At 37.1% G+C, this 26,135-nt stretch overlaps 1 protein-coding gene across 2 annotated transcripts in view; it reads right to left on the bottom strand.

Annotated features, from left to right (window-relative positions):
* The window catches only part of MAGI2 (membrane associated guanylate kinase, WW and PDZ domain containing 2), a 691,018-nt gene that overhangs the window by 474,120 nt on the left and 190,763 nt on the right, over positions 1-26,135 (bottom strand). For both annotated transcript variants that reach the window (XM_057364469.1, XM_057364467.1), the window contains exon 2: positions 11,202-11,318. In XM_057364469.1, the coding sequence (XP_057220452.1) occupies positions 11,202-11,318 (117 nt within the window). The remainder of the gene's footprint in view (positions 1-11,201; positions 11,319-26,135) is intronic.

Below are 26,135 nucleotides of genomic sequence, written 5' to 3'. Positions count from 1 at the left end.
CAATATAATTGTATCTTGCAGAAACCTTCTCTTTTCTTTWACACTTTACTGCTTTTTCAGAATTTTTTAAGAATTTCAATAAAGTAGGAATTATTTAGCAGAAATAAATATTTCAAAACTTAGAGCTTGGTTACTTTCTTCAACTGTGTAGGCAAAAATGCTCTTAGAAACACAGTGCCAYGTGAACTTCTAATACTGTTTTTAAAAAGTATGAGCTAGTGCAAGCAAGGTCACCACTGAATCCCTCAGATATACTGGTGAGTTTTATTTTTTTTTCCACTTGCTTTCTCCAGTTCAGACTGAACTGTTCTGATGCAGAACAGAAATAACTTTGTATCTTACTCAGAAGATTCTGGAAAGTGAAACTCGCTGCAAAAACTCACCAGTCGTACCAGAGTTGTGAGATGCAAATTGGGGATAATGACAGGAAAGGAGYAATTAGATACTCTCTTTTTGTGAAGATGATGAAAGGAAGGATTTTCTCCAAAATTCATCACTTTTTTYCCAGGACATTGCATTATAAAATATAAAAACAGAACAGCAACTCTTCTCTGACAGTTTACAATCCAGATTACTAGATTGTTTCTGGCTGCAAGTGCCATGTTTCGGAGTCAGTACAATTTAACTGTGTATTTAAATAGCAGTTTGTGCTGGTGCACAACTCTTAATAYAAATACAGATGCATTGTAGGTAAAAGTGACTGGTGATCTCACAGAAAGTTTTGAAGCTTTGTAGAAAATAATCATTATTTTTGAAGCATACAAACATAAACTAAAGATTAGATAACAYATATTCCAGCTAGTTTCATTCTACATGATACACAAGTGAGAATAATCTTTGGTAATTGATGGGGAACATTACACTTCACACATTCCTTGAATGAAACCCTGAATAGCAGAATGACTCACTACTCAGCTGTACCTTTCTCCATGTCCTCACAGGATTCAGAAGAGAGAAGAGAAATAGGAAACCAGCCTGATTTTTATCCTATTCTTGAGAAGGAAGCTGCATGAGCTTATCTAGAGGACATCAACCTTGAAGTATATTTAGCAATGTGCCTTGCTTATTGTATGGACTAAAGTTACAAAATTCCACATCCAAAGCATCAGCTTTGGGTAAAGCCACCTCCTGCAACTTATATAAAACCTTCAGACTGAAGTCAAAAGGCTTCCTTACCCTGACCCATTACTGCAGGCTTGGAGTCAGACATCAAACCAGCAGAGTCCTGAGCAGGGATCAGCCAGGGTTTAAGTGATATGGAGTCAACAACGTGCAGAGGCTCAGAATCACTCAGCATTTTAGTCAAAGTCCAAGCAGGATGTCTCTAAGGGAACAGGGAATTTTTTAGAGGTGCACTACTACGAGGATATAGTACATAAAAGTAACTTCTGCTTTTACATAAGAAAGGAAATCTTGCCAAATCACCATCCTGAGTGACACCATAGTGTACATTTTCCAATTAATTAAAGGTAATTAAACAACAGCCTGTCCTCTGGGTTCTAAGAGCTCTTCGGGAAGAACAGTGCAATGTGCATTTGCCAATTAAATTAAGTGTCCTGTGAAATGAATGAATCATAGCTGGGCAAAGCTTTGCTGCAAGGTTCCTGACACACCTGTGATCAAGCTTTCCAGGAAGGGCTCCACAGATCCTTCTGCAGGAAAAAAAAAAAAACAAAAAAACCAAACAAACCCAAAAAAAAAAAAACCCAACTTTTTTTTTTCAACAAGGAGTAGGGTGGTTTTGATTAAAAGCTTAAAAAAAAAGACATTTCTGGGTTTCTCTGTATTAATGAATGCCAAATGAAATAACTGATCAAGCATCCACTCAAGTCATTACCAATATAAGTTGAAGAGATCAACAATACCAACAATACCAAGTTGAAAAAGAAAGCTAAACAACCAGTAAAACCAAAAATGGGAATCAGAAATTACAGATGAGTTAAACTGAGTGCTAGTGTGCATTTTGTCACTAGATAAAGGTCACTAGAACACATGTGGACGCTGCGCCTTCAGCAGCCTAGAGTGAATTTCATGCTTTCCTACATATAAAATTATCCACTACTTTTGTGAGCAATGTGAAAATATCTTAGCAACATATCACAGGTATTAGTGATTAGTTTCAACAAAGACATATYGATAAAATAATAGCAAATGTAATTTATTGTGAAACTTAGGATTAATCTGTTAACTGGAAAGCATAGTGTTTTCTAGACCCTGTAAGATACGTCAAGGCAAGCTTTTAAAATTCAAATACAAGAATTAAAAACTAAAATTACAACACTGTTCTGCATTTAAATCCAGATCCCTGCATTCATTTGAAATAGTGGGACCTCTGCATTATTATAATTTTTTTTTTTCTAACCAAAATATATTTCTGCCATCTTCACAGTATGAAAGTTTCTCTATTCAGATTCATTGAAGTGAATTTGACAGAATTATTTGAAAAATCCATAATAGATTGATAGCTAGTYAAGAGGTTGACATGTTAATAACAGTAATACATTAGAAAAAGAAAAATGCATTAGGTAGAATCAAAACCTGGAGATAAAGGAGAAATGTAAAGTTTTGACAAACTGTCAYGGGTCACCAGAACAGCAGTATCCTCAGGATACAGGAAAATAAATAGGACTTGCAGAAAAGGACTTTACTCATAACATTTTTTCAGCCAGTAAATTATAAATTAATCTCACCCCTACTGGTGAAACAAAGCTTTATTGACTCTTTAGGTGCTAAGCACCTTTTCAGGTGTTACAGCAACTCTGTTATCTTCATTCCCTAATTTTTTTTCTTCTCAAAGGGATTTATTCTAGCCAGGGTAGTTTTAAATCTAAAACATGGTGCCACTAGAGACATTAATCCATTTACCTTGGCTCACTATGTACAGAAGGCTGAAATTATTTCTTTTTTCATAAGATGGAAAATATGAAAAAAGGTGTGTCTTCATCTCTAGTGATGGGGGCATGAAAAATCTTAAATCTTGATAAAGATCTAAAGTTGTATAGTTTCATTAACGTAAGTAGTGACCATTTTAAAGGAAGGGAAAACTTCCAAAGAAATCAGGAAGGACCTGGGCTCCAGCTGGGGTGAGGCTACTGAGCTGCAGGTGCATTTCAGAGACATAAACGTGAGAAGCTGGTTATTTGGTCAGCTTGTCCAACTGCTTACCAATTCACACAAATTTTTTATTAAGCATCAGGTGATCTATTCATGATGACATCCATCATCACTACTGCTGATTTGCTTTGGCTGCGGTTGTAGAAGAAAGCCCCAGAGGAGAAAAAAAAACAAAAGAAGCACACTCTGCCAGAATCGATATTGGACCTTATCATTCAATGATGCAAATATGGATTGAGTAGCTTAACTGGTCATTCAAGTCAGAATATTGATTCTTTTACACAACACTTTTTCGTTTTGTTGGTATTGTTCTGAATTTCTAAGGATAGCTGTTGGTGTTCCATGTTCACTATTCAATTGTTCCTCAGATAAAAATCACCAAGTAAAGATTATCCACTGTCCCTGACAGTTGATCTTCTCTAGACTGAGAGAAAACATAGATATTTAAAGTATCTCACTTTACCTCAAGAAAAAAAAAATCAATATTTTGACCTGTTTGACTGCAGATGGAGGCTAAATTTATCTAGAAGATATATTTAGAAATCTTTTAACATCAAAAAGCAATTTGGAAAGTTCATGTAGGAAATRAAAGATGCTTTAGAAATCACAGGAACACTTACATTCAACAATGCTGCAAGTTTTATTTATCATATTTTTAATTCTAAGATTTCTAAGATACTTTGGTTATTTAAGGAGAAAGGTCAGTAGTATATTWGAGACCTTCAGGCTTGAAAAGTCATAGGGAGATACAGCCTCTACAYAAACTTCAAGCTGCTTTAGGCTACTSAAGAACTATGACTTGTACTTGTGAAATAAGTTATTTGTGGCATCTTCYAATGTTTGTTATTCTTGTTCTGCTGAGACAAGGTACTTCATCAGATTCATGCTATTGCCCTTCTAGTTGCTGCTAGTTCTCAAGTAATCAATACAATTAGTGCTACCATAAAATTTTGTTTAAAACTGCCACTATCCTTTATTTTTTGGCATCATGTGAATTAGAGAACCCATTCAGCAGCACTAGAAAACCTTCTCAACTTTTAAATAAATATGTAGTGATTCCTGAGGACAATCAGCAMAAATATTGCAATGACACTTTCATCTGGAATTATGCATGTGGTATATCACTTAAAAATAATTTCAGACAGATATGATACCCAAGCAGATTGACATTAGTCTTTAAATCACATGCCAGTTAACATTAGTTCAGGAACACATGTGATATACTTTTGTAGGAAAACTGCTTCAGAGAGATTTGGTTTGCAATTTCAGAACATTTTCTTATGGTTTCTTTCATTGCTAAAACTTATATCAACTCTCCAGYTGGTAGGGCATCAGATTACCTGTTACCTAAATAATTTATATTGGCACTGAATTATAAAAAATATTCACTGATTTTGGAGAACTTGGTTTTTAAAATGGGGGAGAAAAACATGGCATTTGATGGAGCAGAAAGCAGTGAATGAAGGAGTGGAAAGAATGGGAGCAGGGGACAGAATTAGCAGCCTCAGTGTCTTACAGATGTGATTTGGGGGCAAATATCTCTGAGAAACAGGACTGTTGTAACTGTTGAGCAGCCAGTGAAAACATCCTAATGTCTTCATATGACCTTCATGGAACATTCAAGTTGCAGTATCAGAAGTGGTATGGAACTACTGCACTTTTTGTTAYAACTGTTCTCACCTTCTACTACAGCTATACATCAGACACATCCCTTCCCCCCTTCATCTTGAACAGTATTTATTGTCTTTGGATACCTGTTGTTTTAAGGTGAGTATTTAGTCACTGAATAGCTTAAAGTTGATGTGCCCAGTAGGTAAAACTCAGAAACTTCTGAGTAAAGAAAACAGAAATTATGTCTATCTTCTCTCTCATGACTAACAAACAGTACAGTTTTCCATCAGGATTTGTAGACATAGTTTGGACATCTGTTTATCCTAGACCTTAAGTAAAATTGCAGTTCACTTTGGTAAACAAATTTTAAAAATTGTTGTTAACTTGTTTTTACTTTCATCCACTTCTTCCTGTTGAAGACAATGCAGTGCCTGCAGCCCGAGGATGCTCTGAGCACAGGCAATGCTCTGTAAGAACTGATGGAGAGGAAGCAGAGATGAAAAGTCCCATAAGAGGGGAAATGGACATGGAAAAGTTAACACAGAGATGCATAAGCCRAACTCGACTAGACATTCCCAGTGTCTTCAGAAAAACATGTCATTGTCCTGCATACATTTCCAGTGGGTAATTAGGAATATTGAATGTATTATGGCTACACATCATTACCTGATTTTCCTTGAGWTACTAAAAAGGCTGAATACAGTTGCCAATAATTTCACTTTAAGTACACCTTGGAGGTGTGCTCTGCTACATACACAACAAGAACATTTTGTTAGAGCTCTGCTTTGCTCTACTCTGAACCATCAAAGTCTAAGCARTAGCTAGCACTGTCTGGAAGCATAAAGTAGTCATTAAAGTTAGGTACTTGTTATTTCCAGTGATGAAGACACTTCTTGGCAGTATGGTGTGCTAAGCACAGGTTATTTTATCCTAACAATAGTTCCATGTGACGTCAAATGGCAGCTCTTCAACTGACAATACCTCCCCTAAGATACTTTTGACACTGAACAAACTTGTAAGAAAAATGTATTAAACCATTGCCATGTCTGTTTCACACATTTCCCTTTGAACTTCCTTGGCTATATACTTTTTAGAAGAAAAAAAAAAAAAAAGTATTTTTCAAAAAAAATTTGAAAGGCTTCAATTTTGTCCAAATATGGATTAGTCAGGAATACTGCACATCCTTATTCAGAGCAGCAGAACTACACATAGGGAATTTCTGAGTTTGGGCTGCCCTCAACCAATACAGAGTTATTGCCCACTTGAATTCTGCAACTCTTTCCTCAGCTTGGAAATAAGAAACCTCATATGAATATCTAGGTATGTAATGAGGCTTTCAGTATTTATTAATTATTGTGACTAAAATAAAAGGTATTAGAAGAAATACAAACCATGAAAACTCCAGTCATCGGGAGAGGAAAGTCTTACACATCCCCAGAAGTTCTTTACTTCTTACTGGTACCCATTAAGTAGATTATGAACTACAAAGGTTTCCCAATATATTACATTTCTCTGAAAGAGAGAAAAACCTTGTTTGTTTTGCATTGTTTTGTTGATGAAGATTTCTTCAGGTCTGAAAGTGTGAATTCCCCTGCAGCTTCAAATATAAATACAGTTCATTGACATCAGTATTACAGAAAAATAAGCTAATGGCATTACTTTTACTGTGTATGGTAAAGACCAGAAAAAAAAAAAATTCACTGCATGTACTCTTTCTTCTGAGAGGAGGGCTAGACAATAAACAATCATGCTGTCAGAGATAACATTTCAACAGCACAAAGATAGCACTTGGTGTGTAGGTTAAACTCATATATAGATCATATTATACTAAAGTACAATAGAACAAAACTATAGTTGAACTGACTCAAAATGATCTAAATGATGTGAATCTAGATATTCAAAGGAGATTGCAAAAAATAAGTCACAGCAGAAGTGACTTTAGTGACTCATTAAGAGTTCATATGTGCAGCGCAGTGTTAATTACATTCACCTGACASAGGGAACCCACAGCATCAACAGGAAAGCTGAGAAAAAGGAGGATTTGYTATCACAGTTTGTATGTGGGAAACTGCAGCTCATAATGACTCCATTTCTTGTCTTTGGTCACTCACACATGGCACATGGCTGAGTCACAAATGTAACTTCTTTTGCTATGCTGCTGACAAATGTCTTAAATAAAACATCCTTCCTCCAACTTCTGTGCTACTGATAATGCTGCAATATCCAGTGCTGTAAGGCTGATCCATGCACCCAGTCCTTTCCATTCTTACACTATTCCTTTTTTTTTTTTAAACTCTAAGACTAGGAAGGAAGCTTCCTCATCCCCATCATGTTTTTAAAGCTATTTCCACCCCCCCCACCACCTTCACAGTAAAGAATGCATTTATGGGCTGCATCCTCCATTGGTGCAGCAGGACAGACTAATTCACCTGAGCTACTGTTAATCTCAGGTTATATCCCAGAGGATATCAATGAGTACCTCTTCAAATTAATGGATGACTTTTTACTTTTATGAATCAGCTTGTCCTTGACTTTTTACAGTGCTGTTTAATCACAGTGTTTTCCACTATCATTTCACATTCCCTGTCTGGAAAGGAAGCATACACAGATTCTATTTTCAACCACAGCTACATTACTTTGCCAGCTCTTAAAGAACTGGAATTTGCAATAGCTGGGAAGGACATATCAAAGGAGACAGATCTGACCATGAGTGTCACTACCAAAACTGCTTTCCTGTGATGGACTCTCCTCAAAGCTTTATTCCTGCGATGACATCAAGTTAGAGGTACCTCTTCTCACRTTTGTGGAGGCTGGAAAGCTGCTTGCCCACATGGCAACTGCAGTTTGCCGAGAGCACTACTGAGATGCAGCATGAGTAAGGTGTTGTCTGCTTAATGCACTCAGAGCCCTACAAGTGTTTCGTGGTCTTTCTGCAGGTTTGGATGGATTGTCACACAGTGCTGACAGCTGCCACTTTTTACCATGCCTGCTTTTCGGTATGAAAAGCAATGGTTAGTGCTCCTCAATAACCTCAAGAATAAGTTTAGGACATGAAAAGTGCTAAAATCCTACGCAACAGAGAAAGGGAAAGAAAATGCATGACACCAACTTCAGCAGGTCTTCTGAATTTGGAAAATGAGGAACTTTTCTTTTCCCCAAAACTGCCTTGGTAAAGGCTGCATCTTGACTGCTGCACGTATAACTGTATATCCTGCCCAGGGATATATGTTAATTCCTGCTGGCAATGCAGGGAAAATCAATTTCATATGGCACTGAGAACTGCGACACTTATGGAARGCAGCATTTGACTCTCAGGGTTACACGGTCATTTCTAATTTAGTAGAAAGGGCACTGCATTAGCAAAAATAGAGAAATGTAAGGGTCACAAACCCAACCAATCCATCCCACTCCCGGGGKCTACAGTTTCTGAGGGCAGAACTGACCCATTATCCTCATGTCATGTGATTCTGGCCCATCTATTCTTTGGTGCACACAGGGATACACACTTGCATAATAGACAATTAAAATTATTATTAGTCATAGAGTCACAGAATGCTAAGGGGTTGCAAGGATCCTTAAGGATCATCTTGTGCCAACAGCCCCCTCCATGGGCTGAGAYACCTCCACTAGAGCTGGCTGTGAAAGGCTTAATCCAGCCTGGCCTTCAATGCTGCCAGGGTTGAGCTCAAGGCCCAACCTTATCCAATTTCTASTAAACTGTCTACCTTGAGTTGGCTTGTCCTGATTTATGGATTAGTTCTCTGCTTCCTGGTTTCACAGAGAGTACTCATTCATTCAGTGCAAGTGAAAGATGACTTAGTCTGAGCTAGAAAGCTCAGAAACCATAGTCATGCCCACTGCACTGCTGGGGCCAGTGTTGCCAGCGTGAACAGAAAGCAAGTAACAGTAAAAMCACAAGGTCAAGGATTCTCTAAAAAGCTTCTCATGGTTTTACTGACAATTATGCCTCTGTACCAGAGCAAAGATTGTAGATGTATGTTTAGAAGGAAAATGTTGCCATCTCTTTCTCATTTTTCCTCTTYGTGTTCCAATCTTGTCACTGGAAATTAAGGCTGTGCTTCCTGCAGTTGGCTTTTCTTCTCTATTTTTCTGCACAAGAATTTGACCAAATTGAGTGCTGCTTTTGCTGTGTTGGCATCTATTGTAAGACTTGTAATAAGTTCATGGTTAGGTGCACTCATTAAGTGAACTTGTGGGCAGTGGTACAGTTCAACATTTCCATTGTATCCCAAGGACTGTAAAGCACAGTGTTAGAACATTTAACCAGTATTATTAGGCRATATACAGAGCTTAAAAACAAAACACTGCCAAGAGCAGAAAATTTTGAATATCAATGCCCTTGAAAGGTCAGTTTGCAATTCAAAAATTAGTTAAGTTATATGAAAGTAAGAAAACAGTTGAGAACATATTTCTAGGCATGAATGCTGGAGACAGAGTAAAACGGCTTTAAAAAAAGAATCACCACAACCACGATTCAGGAGAAATCTGGGTTGAGAACTGTGTGACTGTGTCCTTTTTATTTGACTGATTCTAGAAAATCCTTTAGCTAACCAGATATCATCCTGCTGCATTTTTATTTTTATTTTTTTTTAATTAGCCACATTTCAGAAGGATTACTTTAATAGCAATTTCAAGAAAATTTTGAACAAAACATGCCAGTTGGGCACCATGGGGATTTTTGTTTTCTTTTCTATCACCACTACTGAAGAGTCCTCCACCCCCCAAGACCATGCCAGCTTACCTGGCAATTCAGTAGCTGTCATCTGCAACACTACACTGTATTGCAAAATGTAGTTTTTACTTAAATACACTCAATATGTAATACAATAATGACTGAGAATTTAACCACCTAAAATGACACAGAAGATGGAGAAGCCACAGCAGAAAGTAAAGACAATATTGTTATAGGTTCCAAATTGTAGTCTTTGTGGTTGCAGTGTTACTTTTGAGTGACAWGGTTGCTTTGGTAAGTACTGTATTTTACTTGACATGTGAGAACACTTTATTATTGCCTTGATTAAACATGAAACAATCTCAAAAACTACTCATTRTGCCCGAATTGCTGACATACATTATCTGCCACACATGACGTGTGCAGTAGTTCAGTATTGTTGTATTTTCCTTCTTCATTAACCAGGAGTTCTGGCATTAATGAGCAAATACTGGAGTTATAATAAGCATACTCTTATGCTAATGATGCTCCCAGACATCCTTGAAAGTGGAAATAATCTCAAAACTTTTTTTGTAATTGCATTTCCACTTCCACTGTGATGTTTCTTAGCCCCTTTCAGATGAATCTAATTCATCATAAATCTCACATAAATGTAGCTTTTTTTTAGATTTTCTGCATCCAGGTAATAATTTTCAAATGTTTTTCTCCACCTTTCTTTCTGATCAGTTGGAAATGGAGCTCCTCAAATTAAGAATTTTTATTTATTTATCTTCAACTTCCAAAAAAAAAAGAAAAAAAAAAAGAAATGCTTGAACAACTTCTTTTAGGTGGAGTTTTAGGTGGAGTTTTTCAAAGCTCCATTCTTTAATGTTGTGAAAGAAAAAACATACAGCAGCATTCACAACTTAGCTTTTAAAGAGCATCCACTTTTTACTATATAAATAGCACAGCCACTTACTCAGTATACCTTCCTCTGCCTATCATTCCAGTGTCAAGCCCGTAAGTTCAAAAGTGCACCCCTTTTTTGCCAAAACCAGCAGACCCATTTTATGTCTGCTAAGCAATTATTTTATGAGGGAAGAATAATGGAACTTCAGTCCATTTTAAATGATATATTGTCTGTCAGCCAAGAAGATCTGTTCTGAAAGGCATGGCCCTGACTGTCAGACACAGTTTGCGTGACCCTGCTTAATTTCATGTCTACTGTTGAAATAGCTGAATACTGTCAATACAACAAAAATTATTTTAGAGGTTTCAGAATATTTTGAATGTAGATGTCATTGACTTATGTGGCAAAAAACACACATGCAAGACATATCCATTGCCATACCTGTTGCATTTGAACAAAATCTAGTTTATATGTTTTTCTTATTGCCCCATTGCATTGTAAATTCAATGGTATTATTGCATAATGTATATTGAAACACGAGGCAGATCATACTCTCTGTTGGACTGACCCAGCCCACAAAACKGTTCTTTTTCCCTTTAAATCTGTGCTTTYYAAAACTACAGAAGAAATAGGATTGTTATTATTCTAGAGCCAGACTTTATGAAATTACAACCTTGAAAACACCATTAAAACATCAGAAACCAGTTCAGCATTACAGAATTGAATTTCTCATCAGTAAGGAGGAAGACTTGAACCAAGCCACAAATCTATTTGCAGGAAGGCTGCTTTATCCACAGCCCACCTCTTCATGCATTGCAAAGGGCCTCAGCAGCACTCACTCAGACATTCTATTGCCACTAAAAAGCCAGGTTTGTCCATCTCTGCCCWACTTACATGGCACAGTGCGGAGGTAGAGATTGTCTCTTATGATCTGCTGCAGCTCATGGTCCACCGAACCTTTCTGGAACCGTAGATTGAGGTAGTGACGAAGGTCCTTATCAACAATGCCTCCTGTCAGGGAAAAGACAAATGAAAGTGCAATTTAAAATTATATTGCTTTGATGGAAGCAATGAATCACTTGTGAAGTCTTTGTGACTCATTTTCCTTCGTGTTTCTGTCACGATGGAGGACAAAAGCACAAAGAGTTTTCTGGTTAAGGCATGTGGYTTGTACAGCATTTTTTGCTATTGATAATTGTAAAGGTTAAAAGCAGTTAATCACAAATAACTGGCTAAATCTGTACAGTTCAGAGAATATATACACCATCATAGACAGAGCTGTCAATTTTTTTTTCTGCACAAAGCTTGAACATGCTGTTATTCTATAACTACCTACATATGTATCTAAATAATAAAGTATTAGGTATTATGTTTCCCATTACCTTGTACCAATTTCCCATTTCTTATTAAACCAAAACTCTTGCTCAAAATCTCTCTGCAATGTTCATTGGTTTTAGTCCATGTATAACCAGAATAAAATGTGGCTGTACTGAGTGATCATATAAATGCTATATAATGTTTTATTTATTTCTGATAGAACTCACAATTGAAAGAGACACTATCACAAACAAGGATTCATATTTTGTTTCCACCACCAAAGAAGTTCATTACAACATCTCAGCAAAGCAGTGCAAATGTAGGAAAAATGGAGTAAAAAACCCTGTATTTGCTACTTTCACCATAACTTTAGGACAAAACAATTTAAACTATAGTTTAGCCACTGACTGGTGTAACATGTTCCACTATGAAAGGCATATCTATAAATCTAATAAAACATGATTAATAAGTATTTCCCAATATAGTTCCTCCCCATTTCTTTTAACCTTGAATATGGATCACATTTATAATTATGGAGAAAMAGTCTATAAATAACTCAATTTCTTCACTCTACAAAATTCGGACATAGGGAAAATATAGAAAATCATTACTGCAGAGTTCTGACATATATTCCCAYGATGAAAAATTGCAAGTAGATAGATCCCTAACTTGTTGCTTCACACATTCAACCTTAAAACATTTTTGCCAAATGTCATTTGCTATTGAACCCCCTGCCAGAATTCTTATTGACTGACTATATAAAGATTTTCCTGCAAATAAGAACACATAACATTCCTACCTAATTATTTGAAAGTCACTGCAGAGCACAAATGTTTATAAATTAAAATATGTTTCTCCTTACACTACTCCTATTTATCTGCCTATTACAGGTCCATAATCTTATTATTGCAGGAACATCAAGACCTTTTGCWCCACATTTATAAAAAGCTTATAAATAATTTCTCTCTTTAGCTAAAGGCAAAAAACCAGCAAACTTTCATAACCAAAAGAAGGGGGGAAAAGCACCCCAGCTCATAACAGAMACAATGAAATACCTGTATGCCCAGTTCCCTGAGGCTGAGAACTTCCACATGGATCTCTGCTCTTCCGGGACCCCCAAGCTCTATTTGGTCTCCCACTTTGCACCACTAACCCTGTTTCTTGCAATAGGTTCAGTTTGCAAACCAGACCATCTTTCTTCTAATTTCTTGTGAGATTTCCAAGGAGGTTGCAGAGAAATTCTCCGAGTCTGCTGTCCTTTGTGATCGGCTGCAGAGAGTAAAGGTCCTGCAGCTCTTGCTCTTCTCTCTCTGATATACAGAACATGCCCAGTGATGCAGATGCTTTCTGGCAGCCTGAGAAAATGCCAGCTCGAGAACAACAGCTGCAGCCTGCCCACTGACACAAACCCCAATYATTAAAACATAAGTAAGTTTAGGAACCTACAGAGATTCCTGACCCTCAAAGTGCATTCTTTATTCACAGGCTCTTGCTTCAAACACAGCCATTTAGTTCATTTAGCTCACTCTGTGTAATGAATGCACTAAAACCTCCTCAGCACTTCATAAAAAGCATCACCTGATATTTTTGGCAAATTGAATATTCCAAACTAAATATAAAAAGGTGTATTTATAGGAGGAGATGCCTACAAACTTGTATTTGTTACATGCAATTTAAAAACTAGTTTCTAACAGAAATAAACATAAATAAAACCATGGTTTTAAATAAAACCTAGCAGCTTCCAAGCAATGGAAAAAAAAATTAGAAATTTTCTTAATATCTGAGTATATACTGTAGAGATTAGTCAATCTTAAAGAGCAGTCAGATTAACTACAGACAAAATATGTAAAAYTAGCATATTTTTCTTCTTCAAAAGTAATTCTGTTTTCTGAGCTAATTGATGTTTTTCAATTCTCTGGSCATAAGCTGCCTTTTTTTTGAATCTGATATAACAATGAATTTTTCCTCCTGGTAATTGTAGAAAAATAAAATAGTTCTACAGTCCTGATAAACAGATGCAATCCTTTCAATTGTAATTCTTCTGCTTTTCTCCTGTAAAAAGTTCTGTAGTTTTACCTGATGCTTTTTAAAAGCCTATTGACTCCAGATGTGCTTTTGTGGTATTTATAGTACCTGAGCTTTGGAGCAGCCTGATCCTTTTAAAGTACAATCAGAACAACATCTTGTGTGTGCAGTTATGGGTCCACAAGGCTTTTTTGCAAGAACACTATAGTGAATTGCAAGTATGTAAACCAGCCTTGATTCAGCAGCAGTGAATTACAGTTTGTGTAACAGACTATATAAATCAAGAATAGCATGAGTAATAATAACAGGACTATGTCCTCCAAAAGGCTGAAAATAAGAGACAGAAAATGCTATCATTTGGTTTACTTTGGAGGGAAAGAAGAACAGTGACACTGACAGTAAATTCACAGGATAAGGAACAGGGAGAAAGCATTTTTACAGCCAGTAACTACTATTTAATGTTCCTATCCAGCCCAGTTAGACAAGTGACTGACTTGGTTTCCATATAATCCAACTTCCCTTTATTTTCTCTTTTTATAGTACATTGAAAATCACTGAGATGTTGAAAAATTCCTGACATGAACCCAATACCCTTCCCTTCTCTTTATTCCCAGGCCACCCACAGCAGGATTTGGGGACAATGCTCAGGGATCCCCATCAAACACTCCAATCCCCTGAGCTGGAGCTCCGAGGGAAGGAGCTGCCCAAGGCCACTGCTCAGTGCCTGTGACAGCAGCAGAAGCACTGCTCTGTGTCCCAGGGATTGCACAGCTCGAGCTTAGCAGCCCAACCCAGAGACCATAATTTAAAGGGTTCTTTGGCCACTGCCACAGGAGGAAGCTGACAACTGTGTGATGGAGCATTCACTGGCTTGCAGCCATGCAGTGCTTTTATGGTTTTTTTTTTTTCTTTTTGCTGGCTTGAGGCCTGTGCTCTGTTTCAGTTTCATTTCACTCCAATGAATCCCTTTGCTTTGCTAGCTGAGAAAYATAGGATGTGAATTAAATACTTCCAGTAATGATCTCTTGCATAATGTATGTGTGGTTTTGGCACAGCTACCAATCATGATGGCAAACTCATAACCATGACTAAAGTTGATTCCAGACATTATAAAACAAAAGACACACTTGGATGAACTGAAAACTGCTCTGTTTGCATGTTATACAATGAATTTAATGAGCAAAATATATATTTTTCTCATGTTTCCTTATCTTTATAAAATCTAGTAGCAAAGCCCAATCAGAAAAGAAGAACAATAAAGAACACACAGAAAAAGGATACTGAATAGTTTCTAGCTTATTAGAAGATTCAAACCTGAAGATAACTGCCATGTCCAAGAAAATGGCAGGGATAAGGGTTTATCATTTTATCTARTCCTAAATATTGTAACATTTGTTTTGTAACTTCCTATTTGGTAACTCACCCATGTTCCAGCTGGAGTCTACACTTGCATTTTATTTTCCACAAAGAACTACTTGTAAACATGAACATCCCTACCTGCAATGGTAGTTCTAAATAATTTGTTTTACCCTTAACATGTTTTTATTGGTGTAAATTTTCAACAAACACTTCTGAGTATTCACCCATTAGTATTTGCTCATCTTGTATCATAATCTTTCATTAAATTGACTTCCCAGAATATGATGTGGTAAATTATTTTGGCTTTTTTTAACAGTAAAATCAATTGCATCTCATCTGAGAATAATTTGCCTTAGATAGTTTATTTACTGGGATTGAAATGTAAAAGATTTCAGTTTCCCTGGCTTCTATAAATACTCCTGGTTAGAAACATCTATGAGCRAGCACGACTTTTAGATCTATATTTACATCTGTACCTGATCTGYGTCTGGGGAAACTAAAGGAAATATCTTACCATTATTACTCTGTGAAAGCAGACAAGTTATAAACTTTTGGTTTAAACTACTCCCTCTTTTCTACTGCCCTGCTTGAACCAGACTGACTCTCCCTTCATTTTCAACAAGTTTCTACTTCTGACTGTAAACATAAGCCATATATTTGGCAAAATCAAATGTCTTGAATGATCTGGCTTTTACCAGCTTCAGTAGGACTGGAGAGTCCCATCCAGAGCATTTATTCAGGTGGCACCTGGAGCTTTATATCCATACCATGGGGTAGGTCCATGGACATCTGAACACAGCTCAAATTTCTTCTGCACCTCTTCAGTAGAATACATGCAATTTGGTGCCTGCTAGATTAATGCATTCTTCATCTTGACCTTTCTATAAGTAGCCTAAATKATGACCTAAATTGTTTAAATCAGCCATCAGGAATATCTGATTTATTAGTTCTTTTCTGAACCAATGAGATAAAAAAGTCTTTTACYCGGGAAGGTAGGTGCAAGAATATTTGTTTTGTGACTCTTTCTGGGATGTGTCAAGAAAATCACAGTCATCACAGTAAAAAGCTGTGTACATGGTCTAATTGCTCATTTCTTTTTAATATCTTAAAGATATATGAATATCTTTTTAAATGGTCCACTAAGAATCCATAATAACTGAGATTACCCTATAGAACCCCTCTTAGTAATTCCAATAATTTTAGTGACACCATGACCACTTATCTTTAAACATCTCCATTTTTTCATTCCATCCAACACAACTTAACATGAGGTGACCTGTAATTCCCCTCTTCCTGTCCTGTTCTCCAGACCCGCACAACCCCAGGCTGATGCACAAAAATCAGCAGYGCAAGTTTGAGCAGCAGTGAGGGATGGGTACCACACAGCTCCCAAACACTCCCTCTTACCTCACACCCCAAAAGACTGTAAACAGAAAACAAAATAAACTATGTATCCCCAGATTTTTCCCCAGATGATCTTCTCAGAAGAAGAGCACCAGAATTCCTTTTTGCCTCCCACAAGTTCAGTTATATTTTACTGCAATGAACTAAAAAAAAAATCCTTCAGAAAGCCTTCATTAAAGAAAAAAATATGATTACCACTACTCATATGAATCCTTTCTGTTTGTAGTACAAATGGTACTTTTTAAACAATTGAAATATGTCTTATTTTAGCACTTGATTAATAAAGATCTCAAGCATTTMAAACTTATGAGCCAGTATAAGATGATTTACTTTAATAGTTTCTTTAACTGGCAACAGTTAACCAGAAAAATCACTTTTAAGAGAGAATATGAAAATTCCAAGTAATATGAAAACTCTTGGTCGGATAATATAAGGATTCATTATAACAATACAGCCTGTAGCTAAACCTATTATTTAAGTGAAATTATTCTCACAAACCTATCTGGTGCTGAGAGAAGTATAAAGATGAGTGTTGGCATTTCACATGGTATAATGGGCATATATTGAACAAAGGACGTTCCTTCGGGAATCCATGTAGAATATGTAATCACCATAACAGYGAAACAAAACTTTAGTAAATTATAAGAAGCATGTATTACACTCCCAGTCRTGAGCTGAAGGTCACACATTTTATTTTTAAAGCATTTCTATCTCTAGATTAAACTGTGCATCATCTTTGCACTTCTGCCTGCCTTTCACCACTACCTTCAGCCAAGTCTGCCATCTGACTTATCTGCAAAGTCTCAAACCATTAGGGGGGATCTATGATCTATGAGCTTGACTGTGGAATGGTCGGCGTGATAAAGTGTGATGGGGATCCAAGATTGAATTATGCAAGCAAGTTAGACTCCTCAAGGMGAATATTAATTTCTTTCATATTTGGGGCTACTCCAAGAAGTTCTATTCCATGATCCTTTAATGGAGATCTAAACAAATTTCAAGACTAAAAGCTCAGGAAAAAATTACATCTTGGTGTTCTTCTATGTGCCATATACGATAAAAACATTTTAAGATCTAGTTTATTGATGAGACATGCCCTTCTCTTTCATAGCCTACTATTTTGTAGTCCTGCTCTTTGGGTATGGATTATATTACTAACCTTTTTGTTTATTGATCTTTTATATTATATATCATATGTATATGTATTGTGTCTATAACACTTAGGCTTTCATCGTCAGCTTTATAAATTGATTTCTTCCTCCTTGCACYTTAAATTCAAACTTTTAAAATACAGGATTGTAGGAGTTACCAGTTAAATTGCATGGGGATGGCACTACATACAGACTATTAAAAAAACCTGCAATGAATTCTAGGAAATGATGATTTTGTCCATGATGAACATTCACATTTGGATGCATGTCTCTGTACAAATACATAATTCCCTAATCTCTGTGGATGATATATTCCGGATGCGCTCCTCAGACCAAGAGWAGGCTGAGGTTTGCACACTCTTTGATCTTCACAGTGGACAATGTTTCCACTGTTGCTGGCAATAGAGGAGTCCTCACTGCCTAAGGACACCCTGGGTTCAATTCACCGCTGCGTTACACCTGCCTTGGCTGTACCTTCTGGGGTAGTSTGAGATAAACAGGATACCCTGGAGCAGCCACAAATGAAACCAGCACCACGGGGGAAGACTGATTCTAGGAACACCGTGAAAGCGTATCATGCCCTGGATTTATTTTCTTAGCTTTTGTGGCTAGCCTCAAGCCTCTGTTTGAAATGAGAAGACATAAGTGTGCACTGTGCTGGAAGCAAAAATGTGGTTTGTAATGACACAGAGAGGCTGTGTCAGCAGGAGAATCAACTGAGCCAAACACATCTCCATTTTGTACTTTATCTCAGATTACTGAACCTCAGCTTTTAATGCAATATAGAGCTCTACTCCTCATGGCTACAGAAACAGTTTTCCATTGCAAAGCCAGCTGCAGCACCTTCCAAAGCCTGCTGGCACCATGGACTTTCTAATCTCAAAGTTACCCCAAGTTAACCTCAAAACATTGATCTTTAACCATAAAGAAAAACCATTTTGTACCTTCGCTATTTAGAGGAACTTTGTTTTGTTCTCTGTCGTTAATTTACTGCTCAGCATAGTTCTGGATTGAAGATTCTGAGAAATGCCCTGATTTAATTGGCTGGTAAAAAAAAAAAAAAAGTCCAGCTGTCATTCCTGTAACAGAGAGGACAGTTTGGGRCACTTTGCTTTCAGAACACTTATCTTTTATTTGGTGTTCCAGTTAATAGGGGCATAAATAAAGTGATGTTCAAATAATGCTGCTGTTGTCTACAAACCCTGTCTGCAAATGAATTGCCTTTTACTCCAGTTTTGTAAATTCACTAAAGCTAATTATGAACCAGCTGTTTGTAGATGCTGCCAGTTTATCAATAAATTGATTGATAAGTTACACACAAATTTTAATGACTGCTACTGAGATATTTAAAAGATTGATATTTTTTTCTTCAAGAGTTGCTCCAAGGCAAACAATTATCTCTACAGATGTTTTGACAAACATAGAATTGTAAGAGATTTTACATTTACTTACAAAATGAGAATGTCAACAACTATATTCATCCTCTGCAGTCACAGAGAAGCCAGCAATATTTGCACAGAGGGGTTTCTCTTGAAATTTGTACATATTTACAGAAGCCTTTACTAGCAGTCAAATWCTACCTGGCATTCAGATGCTCCTATTTACAGAAATCTCCTTCTATTTGGTCAAAGGGTGTCACAACAGGGTCTGAAACTTGCTCACACCAATGTTTGTCATGTAACYGAGCTCTCAGATACAGCTCCCAAGGAAAGTTCTAGAAACTGACTTCAAGAATTCCAACTTTAAGTTGGAAAAGGGAATACTACATCWTATTTGTATTCTTCTAGACAAAGCCTGTTTGAAAATTGATGGCACATAAAGATGAAAACTCACAGAACAAGTTTAACCAGAGTTTGACTGCTACATTCTAAAAACATTTGAACAGACTACTAAGGCTACTTTTAGCTTCAGAAAAGCATTTATATTGTCATTTGAGTTGGATCTATTTCCAGGAAGATGTTTTGTATTCTAGAAAAATCTACATTAGTCACAAATGTACAACAGACAAATTTATCCAATGAAGAAAAGAAGTCATAAAGATATAAGAATGGAATTTTTATTCAATCTGTAGCAAAATATTTTTTCATGTATATACTTGGGAAAAAAAAAAACAAACACCCATGTGCTGCTTAGTGACATGTTCATTGGGAAAAAAGAGACAAATTGACTTCTCTGAAAAATGCAGCATTAATCACAATAATGCTGATAATGGGGCCTCATTTTTTCTGGCTGGGTACAAATTACACCTCAGTGGGTCAGGGTAATTCTCTGTGCTTTAAGGCTGAGTCACCCAGCACTGAACCCTGCAGCCTCTCTTGGGCTCAGCTGGTGGACACCCAGAGCACCTGGGAGATCGGCTGCTCAGAAAATATTCCTCAAGAACCAGAAACATACATCTTGTACCAAAAGCCACCTCTGCTTTCCATTCCAGAGCCTCCTCAGTCCCCTGTGAGCACCCACCAGGGCCACCAACCCCTAAAACYCTGTGCTGGGAGCTACACAGACACACTGCCAGTCTTCAAGAAGATTCTGCTGCAAGTTTTATTACTSAAGGAAAAGCAGAACTTACATGCTCAAATTTCTCTTCCAGTGGCAAACATTCTCCTGTCCTTGCTTTGCAATGGATAAAGCCAGCTCCTTGTAAAAGTGACAGAAATTGCTCCTCACCTTTAATGGAAAAGTTACTGCTCTGCTAATACCCTTTTTCTATTAATACATCAGTACAACTGTATTTCTGCTAGGGACACAAATATTCTTTTTCTCTAATACTCTTTTCATTTTATCTTTGTGGAAGACAACTGTGATGGAACTTGGAGGTCTGACATGTATTTAAATAAAATATGAAAGACTGAATTGGAATAGTGGCATAATTTYACCAGACTTGAATTATTTGAAAGGTATTTTACTTAAATCATAGCTGCACAATTTTAATTGCTTGAGATAGAGACTTATTTTCTGTACTTCTGGAAATAATATTGCCATATTAATAGRCTGTGAATTATGTGCTGACATTTTGTAAAAAGAAAAATTAATCTGGGTAAAAGAATCCCAGTAATATACAATTTATGAGGGAAGCAAGCTCACAGAGGTTACCATTGTATGAGCTCTAATAATAGTTTAAAAATATGATTTAGGTTGGTATCTGAATCACGGCAGCCCAGTTTTTTTAAGTCTTTGCAGCATCTCAGTATGAATTCATAATATACCATGAAAAATCACTACCATAATACATTACTTCCTTTTTTTCTGRTAGTCATAAATAGCACAACAGCATTTTGCAGACTTTGTACTCAAGAAACTTATCAATTGCAAACTCAGTTTTGCAATACATAACCTGAACTTTGCAGAGTTCACAACATTATTGCTAATTTCTAAGATTGAATTGCATATATGTTACCAAATGTGTATCTTTCCTCCAAAATGCTATTTTCCAGAATCAAGTGTCATGGCATTCATATCAAGTTAAAATAAAGGTAAAATGATGAGAAAAAATTAAAAGAGGAGATGTTTTACAGCTATTTTTCAGCAATGGGAAATTAAGACAACACAAAATGTGCAAATAAGCCTGAGGCTGAGAAGGAGTCCTCCCATTTTACAAACAACACAATTCTCAGCACCACCGTCACAGCCCTCTCTATTTAATTTCCGTGGGATGCTCCTCTCAGCTTGCAGCCCACAGTGGCACCACCTTGCAGTTATCACACAAGGTAACCAGGAGAGTCAGAAAATTTCTCAGCACACCAAATGAAAATCATGTTGGAAACTGAGCAGGTGGCACTTCTCTTTCCAAGCCAAGTGCAGGTGAGTGCCTTGATGTGTTGAGGGGCTGCTGGACCAGAGCATGCACTRCTTAGTCCTTGCAGACTGACACTGAAGTGGTGAGACATGTTACACATGAAGACACCTGCATTTTGGATGCTCTACTAGTTGAAAAGGTCATTATTAGGCTTGAAAACAAATCAATCAAAAAATTAGTTACTAGGAGTAGACATAATATTTAGAGATTTACAAGATGAGTGTACTGCTAATTCCACTGAAAGGGAATTAACACTCTAGTTAGGTGCTAATTAAATATAACAATATTTATCATAAAAGCACTCAGCTCCAGGTACCAGAATATTTCAGAAGGCTACTGCTCTGGATCGCACTCTGGGTAGTTATGTGGTCTGTCTCTGACAAACATTTTGTCAAAAAGGCAAAAACACCCCATCAGTTTTTGGGTGTTTTGGCTGCTGCAGCGTGGCTCCYACCAAGGACGCAGTTCCCACAGTCACTCTTTTTTACACATATGGAAAGGAAAATCTTCTTACTCATCTCAGAGAAGAGCTAGCAGGATAAAATGAAAGCAAATAAATAACCACCAAATACAACATGGAGATTTGCAGATGACAAAGCAAACRATTGCCATGTACTCACTGCTGACAAAGCTTTCTAAGCAGTGCAACACCACTCTTCACTTCTAGGCACTGACTGCATGAGCCCATGTCTCTGTATCAGTCAAAACTAGCAAATCCCCAGCATGCAAACACAATGTAGCTTCAAATTAGCCTGTTCTCAAAAGCCTACAAAAATGGGACTGATTTTTAAAACAAAAAAAAAATTGTAGTCTTTGGAATGGCACTCAATAAATACTTCAAAATTACTGCATGTGTAGCCATAGACCAATGTCTATGGCATCAAAGGTGCCTTTTGTGTAGAATGGTACTTTAGCATGAAAGCCAGCACTTGGTCTTGGAGCAGTGAACCAGCTGCTCWGTGCATGAAGAGGCTGTTATGCTCTGGGACAGTCTCAGTTGGTTAGCTGAGTCCCCTYGTGCTGATTTAATTAGCACTGCTGGAAAATGCAAATGACCAAAAGAGACACTGTGCATTGTGCAAAATTAGATTGTGAAAAAAATGTGTGTGCTTACATAATATGTTTCAACAGAGAAATAAAGCAGGAGCTGTGTTCCCAGGAGCTGCAGGCAGGCAGATGGTGGGTGCTCCAGCAGGATCATGAACTCTGCCTCCAGAGACACGATGCCCTCAACCTCTGGGGAAGAAACTGCTGCTGCATTTCTCTAATATCCCGGTTTGCTGAGCCACAGAACAAAACACGGGATTGCAGCTGCACTCAAATTGCTCACTCTGCATCCCCAGAAGCAGAAAGGTGTCACATCAGGGGACAAAAATGGGATGACAGAGCTGTAGGTTCACTTTGTTACCCTTCAGGCACATTGTCCCCACAGCTATGATCTACTGGACTGAAATCAATACAGTCTGTAGATCAGGAGTATGCTTCGTTGTTTTGCACAGAATTTATTATATTTTCACAGTTTTTACTTAATTAAAAGAGAAAACTAGAGGGCTAAAATCATGGGACARTAAAGAATCTGGCAAGCCACTGAGGTGTGGATTAATAGTTACACATTTKCAGCTTTATCTGTGCATGTTAAGGTCAATATCAGTCTGCATATGGTACAAAGCCATTATAAAAGAGCCTCAAATATGAACATTATCAAGCAGGATGTGCCTGAAATTTCACCTGGTTTTTTTCTGTGGAGATTTTGATGAATATCCCATAAAATATTACATCTGTACTTTCCCAACGCCATTTCCTTCTTTTAATGCTACAGCCCCAATATACTGTAAGTAAATTTTGCACCATATAAGAAATGCCAGCAGTCAATTTACCTTTTTTTATTTTTAACACGCTTGACAATATTAAACTAGCATGCAGAGATAATGGAGAGATTTATGTTTTAAATCAGGAAGCTAGTAAAAATTTTCTGTTTGTCTAAGACTGCAATAAAAAAGGAAATTAAAAACAATAAAAGGCCGGATTCTTGGATGCTTGCGCAGCTACAGTAAAGAAAATTTCTGCTCATCTCATGTATTCTCTTCTAAACACTTGCAGAATGGAAGGAAACAGAATAACTTCAGTACTTGGCTTGAATTATTTTACCTTCATCCATTTTGAAATGGTACTGTGAGACCACTGGGACAAATATTGGTGAAATTTGGCCTCATACACAGAACAATGCTAGTGTGCAAGTCAGATTGTTTACTCATCCTATACTAACAAGCTCAAGTAATGCTAATGCTAGACTAGGTCTGCATTCAGATTTTGGGCTATAAGGTGGCAGAGCAGAAAAAAMCAGATGGTTACATTTAGGAACTCAGAAAGTGTCTCTTTTGCTTTAGGAAGATAGGCAAAGCATGATAGCACAGGATGAAACAAAGACTTCAAAATGCATATTTCATGCAATAAATAACCCATATAATCTGCTGCACATTAGGAAGGAGTTTTTTTTGTTTCAGAAGTCCCTTCAGACGAAAATGTGCTAAGGGTTCAATTTGAATGTTGAGGTTTCTTCTGAAGGCTCCTTGAGCTGCCAAATGATGCCCCAATAATGAAAGTTAGTTTATGTGACAGAAGAACTTACAGATTGCATTGGACTTATTCTATTTGAAGTTCTCAGAAACTGCATGGATAACTGAAATGGAATATAATGGAATATAAGCTATATAATRAAAGAAATATATAAAATGAAAGAAATATAATGGAATATAAGCTTAGGGATCAGTATCAATAGACAGCATGTCCAACTGGCCCTGCCACCCCACACCAAGTCCTCAGAGGAAGTGAACTCCACAGGACTAAGGGTCTGGATGTCCCAAACAAGCAAGTATTGGGTCGGTATATATCTGCAAGGACCTAAAGCATCTATGTATTTATTCCTCTTCCTTGCAATAGATGTCAGATCTAAAGAAATATCTCATAAAAAAGTCTATACCAGTATAGCACCAGCCGACCACCCTAAGGACAATCAAGGAACATTAGAAACAAAAAATAATTTAGACCCCCTGCTAATGATGAGATTTCTTTTACACAAATAGCAAGTTGCAATGKTGTCAGCATGTCAGTTCAACTCAGACCCAGTAGTAGTTTCTACATAAAAATAGTGAATTCCTGTGCGGTAGAATATAGAGCTGAAGAACTCTCTTGTTTTAACTGAGACAGTGAGAGAAGTGAAATCATATTTGTCCCAGCAAAAAGAAAGAAACCAAAACATTTAAAAAAGTTATGAATCTGTGATGTTGGTTGGAGCTTGGAGCAGTGCATCCATGGCTGGCTGTTTCGAGATCAACTTCAGCTGAAGCTATGATCTTATTCCTGAGGTGAATTCAGAGGTATTCCACAAAGGCATCTGATTTTTGGTGCTTTAATTAAACAAATGGAGGAGAGACATTTAAAAAAAAAATTGAGTAGAGCATTCTGTCTTGTACTKCAGTCTGAAGGCATCTTTTAATCAGCAAAAGACCAAAGACACCATGAAAAGAGGATCTGGGTTTTGTTCTTGAGGAACACATAAAAGATGTACTAATGCAGCAGTTGTCAAAGAAGAGCTGGCAGATGCCCTTATTCAGAAAGGGAATAATCAGTGTATGAAGATACCAACTTTTTTTGGTTGTAGATATTTCAACAACAAAGGAATGCCAAACATCAAGGGAAACCAAGAGGAAAGCTAACTTCTGAGGATGCTGCCAGCACTACAGCATCTCCTAAAAATTATCACCCAGTCTAATCCCAAGGACTCATGGTGGGCCTTTCAGAGCTGGCCACTTTCTGGTTTACCTTCAACCAAAATGAATCCAGCCTGAATCTTGTTACACGATCAAGAGGATGAACTCAAGTATAAAATTAAATTCTCATTGCAAATATGTTTCTCATGCTATAAATTCTTTCTTTACAAGCTACACTAACTTATATTATGCCTTTTGGTTTTGCTTCTGTTCTGCAGACAGTTCAGTTATCTGCTGCAGTTACAAGCACCCAAAAAGATACTCATTACTATTGCTACTTTCAGTACTCAACATTATTGCTACTTCCATCATTATTGTTAATCCCAGTATTAACTTGTGCCAAAAATAGAATACYACAAAAGGGAAAAGGAGGCATTTTGGGATAGCAGCCAACTACGACACCACAAACCAGAAAAAATGTTACTAAAAAATGCTGGATATTATAAATAATTTATTCAGAGTTTCAGATTCAAACTAGACAGGCTGCCAAAGGCTACTGAAACAAYGATTGGGTTAGAAAAATGTCACTGAGCAATATTTACGTCTCTAAACATGGAACCGAGCATGAGACAGCCTTAACATTACTTCTTTTCTGTTTTAYGGCAAATTAGATTTTCTGAATTTCTGCATCACAAATGTGGGGAATTAAAAAGCATAACAAATTTGGAAAGATCAAAACCAGCTCCAAACATGAGCAATGGTMTGCAGTTATATTTTAAGATTACAGRYACAAATGCTTGYATGTYCCAGGTCAGAAASAAAKCTCTAGATYCTTWAGTCTGACCTCCCATATGTTGCAGGATATGCTRTTTCAACCACAGCAACCCTTGTACTAAGTCTATCAATTTACGTTGCTACAGCTCTTTCCAGAAATGTCTACAGGCTCAAAGAYGAGAAAAGCTGGAGACCTTCCCCTSTTTCTTTGCTGGTTTCATTGGTTTTAATCTTTAAAATGTATGCCCTGATTTTCATTTGAATGTCTCTGACTTCTGTTTCCAGTCCTTGC

The sequence above is a fragment of the Malurus melanocephalus genome, unplaced genomic scaffold (assembly GCF_030028575.1).
Source record: "Malurus melanocephalus ecotype Western Australia unplaced genomic scaffold, MMel_1.1 scaffold_39, whole genome shotgun sequence".
Taxonomy (NCBI): domain Eukaryota; kingdom Metazoa; phylum Chordata; class Aves; order Passeriformes; family Maluridae; genus Malurus; species Malurus melanocephalus.
The sequence above is the reverse complement of the archived record's forward strand: the minus strand, read 5'-3'. Positions and strand labels throughout refer to the sequence as shown.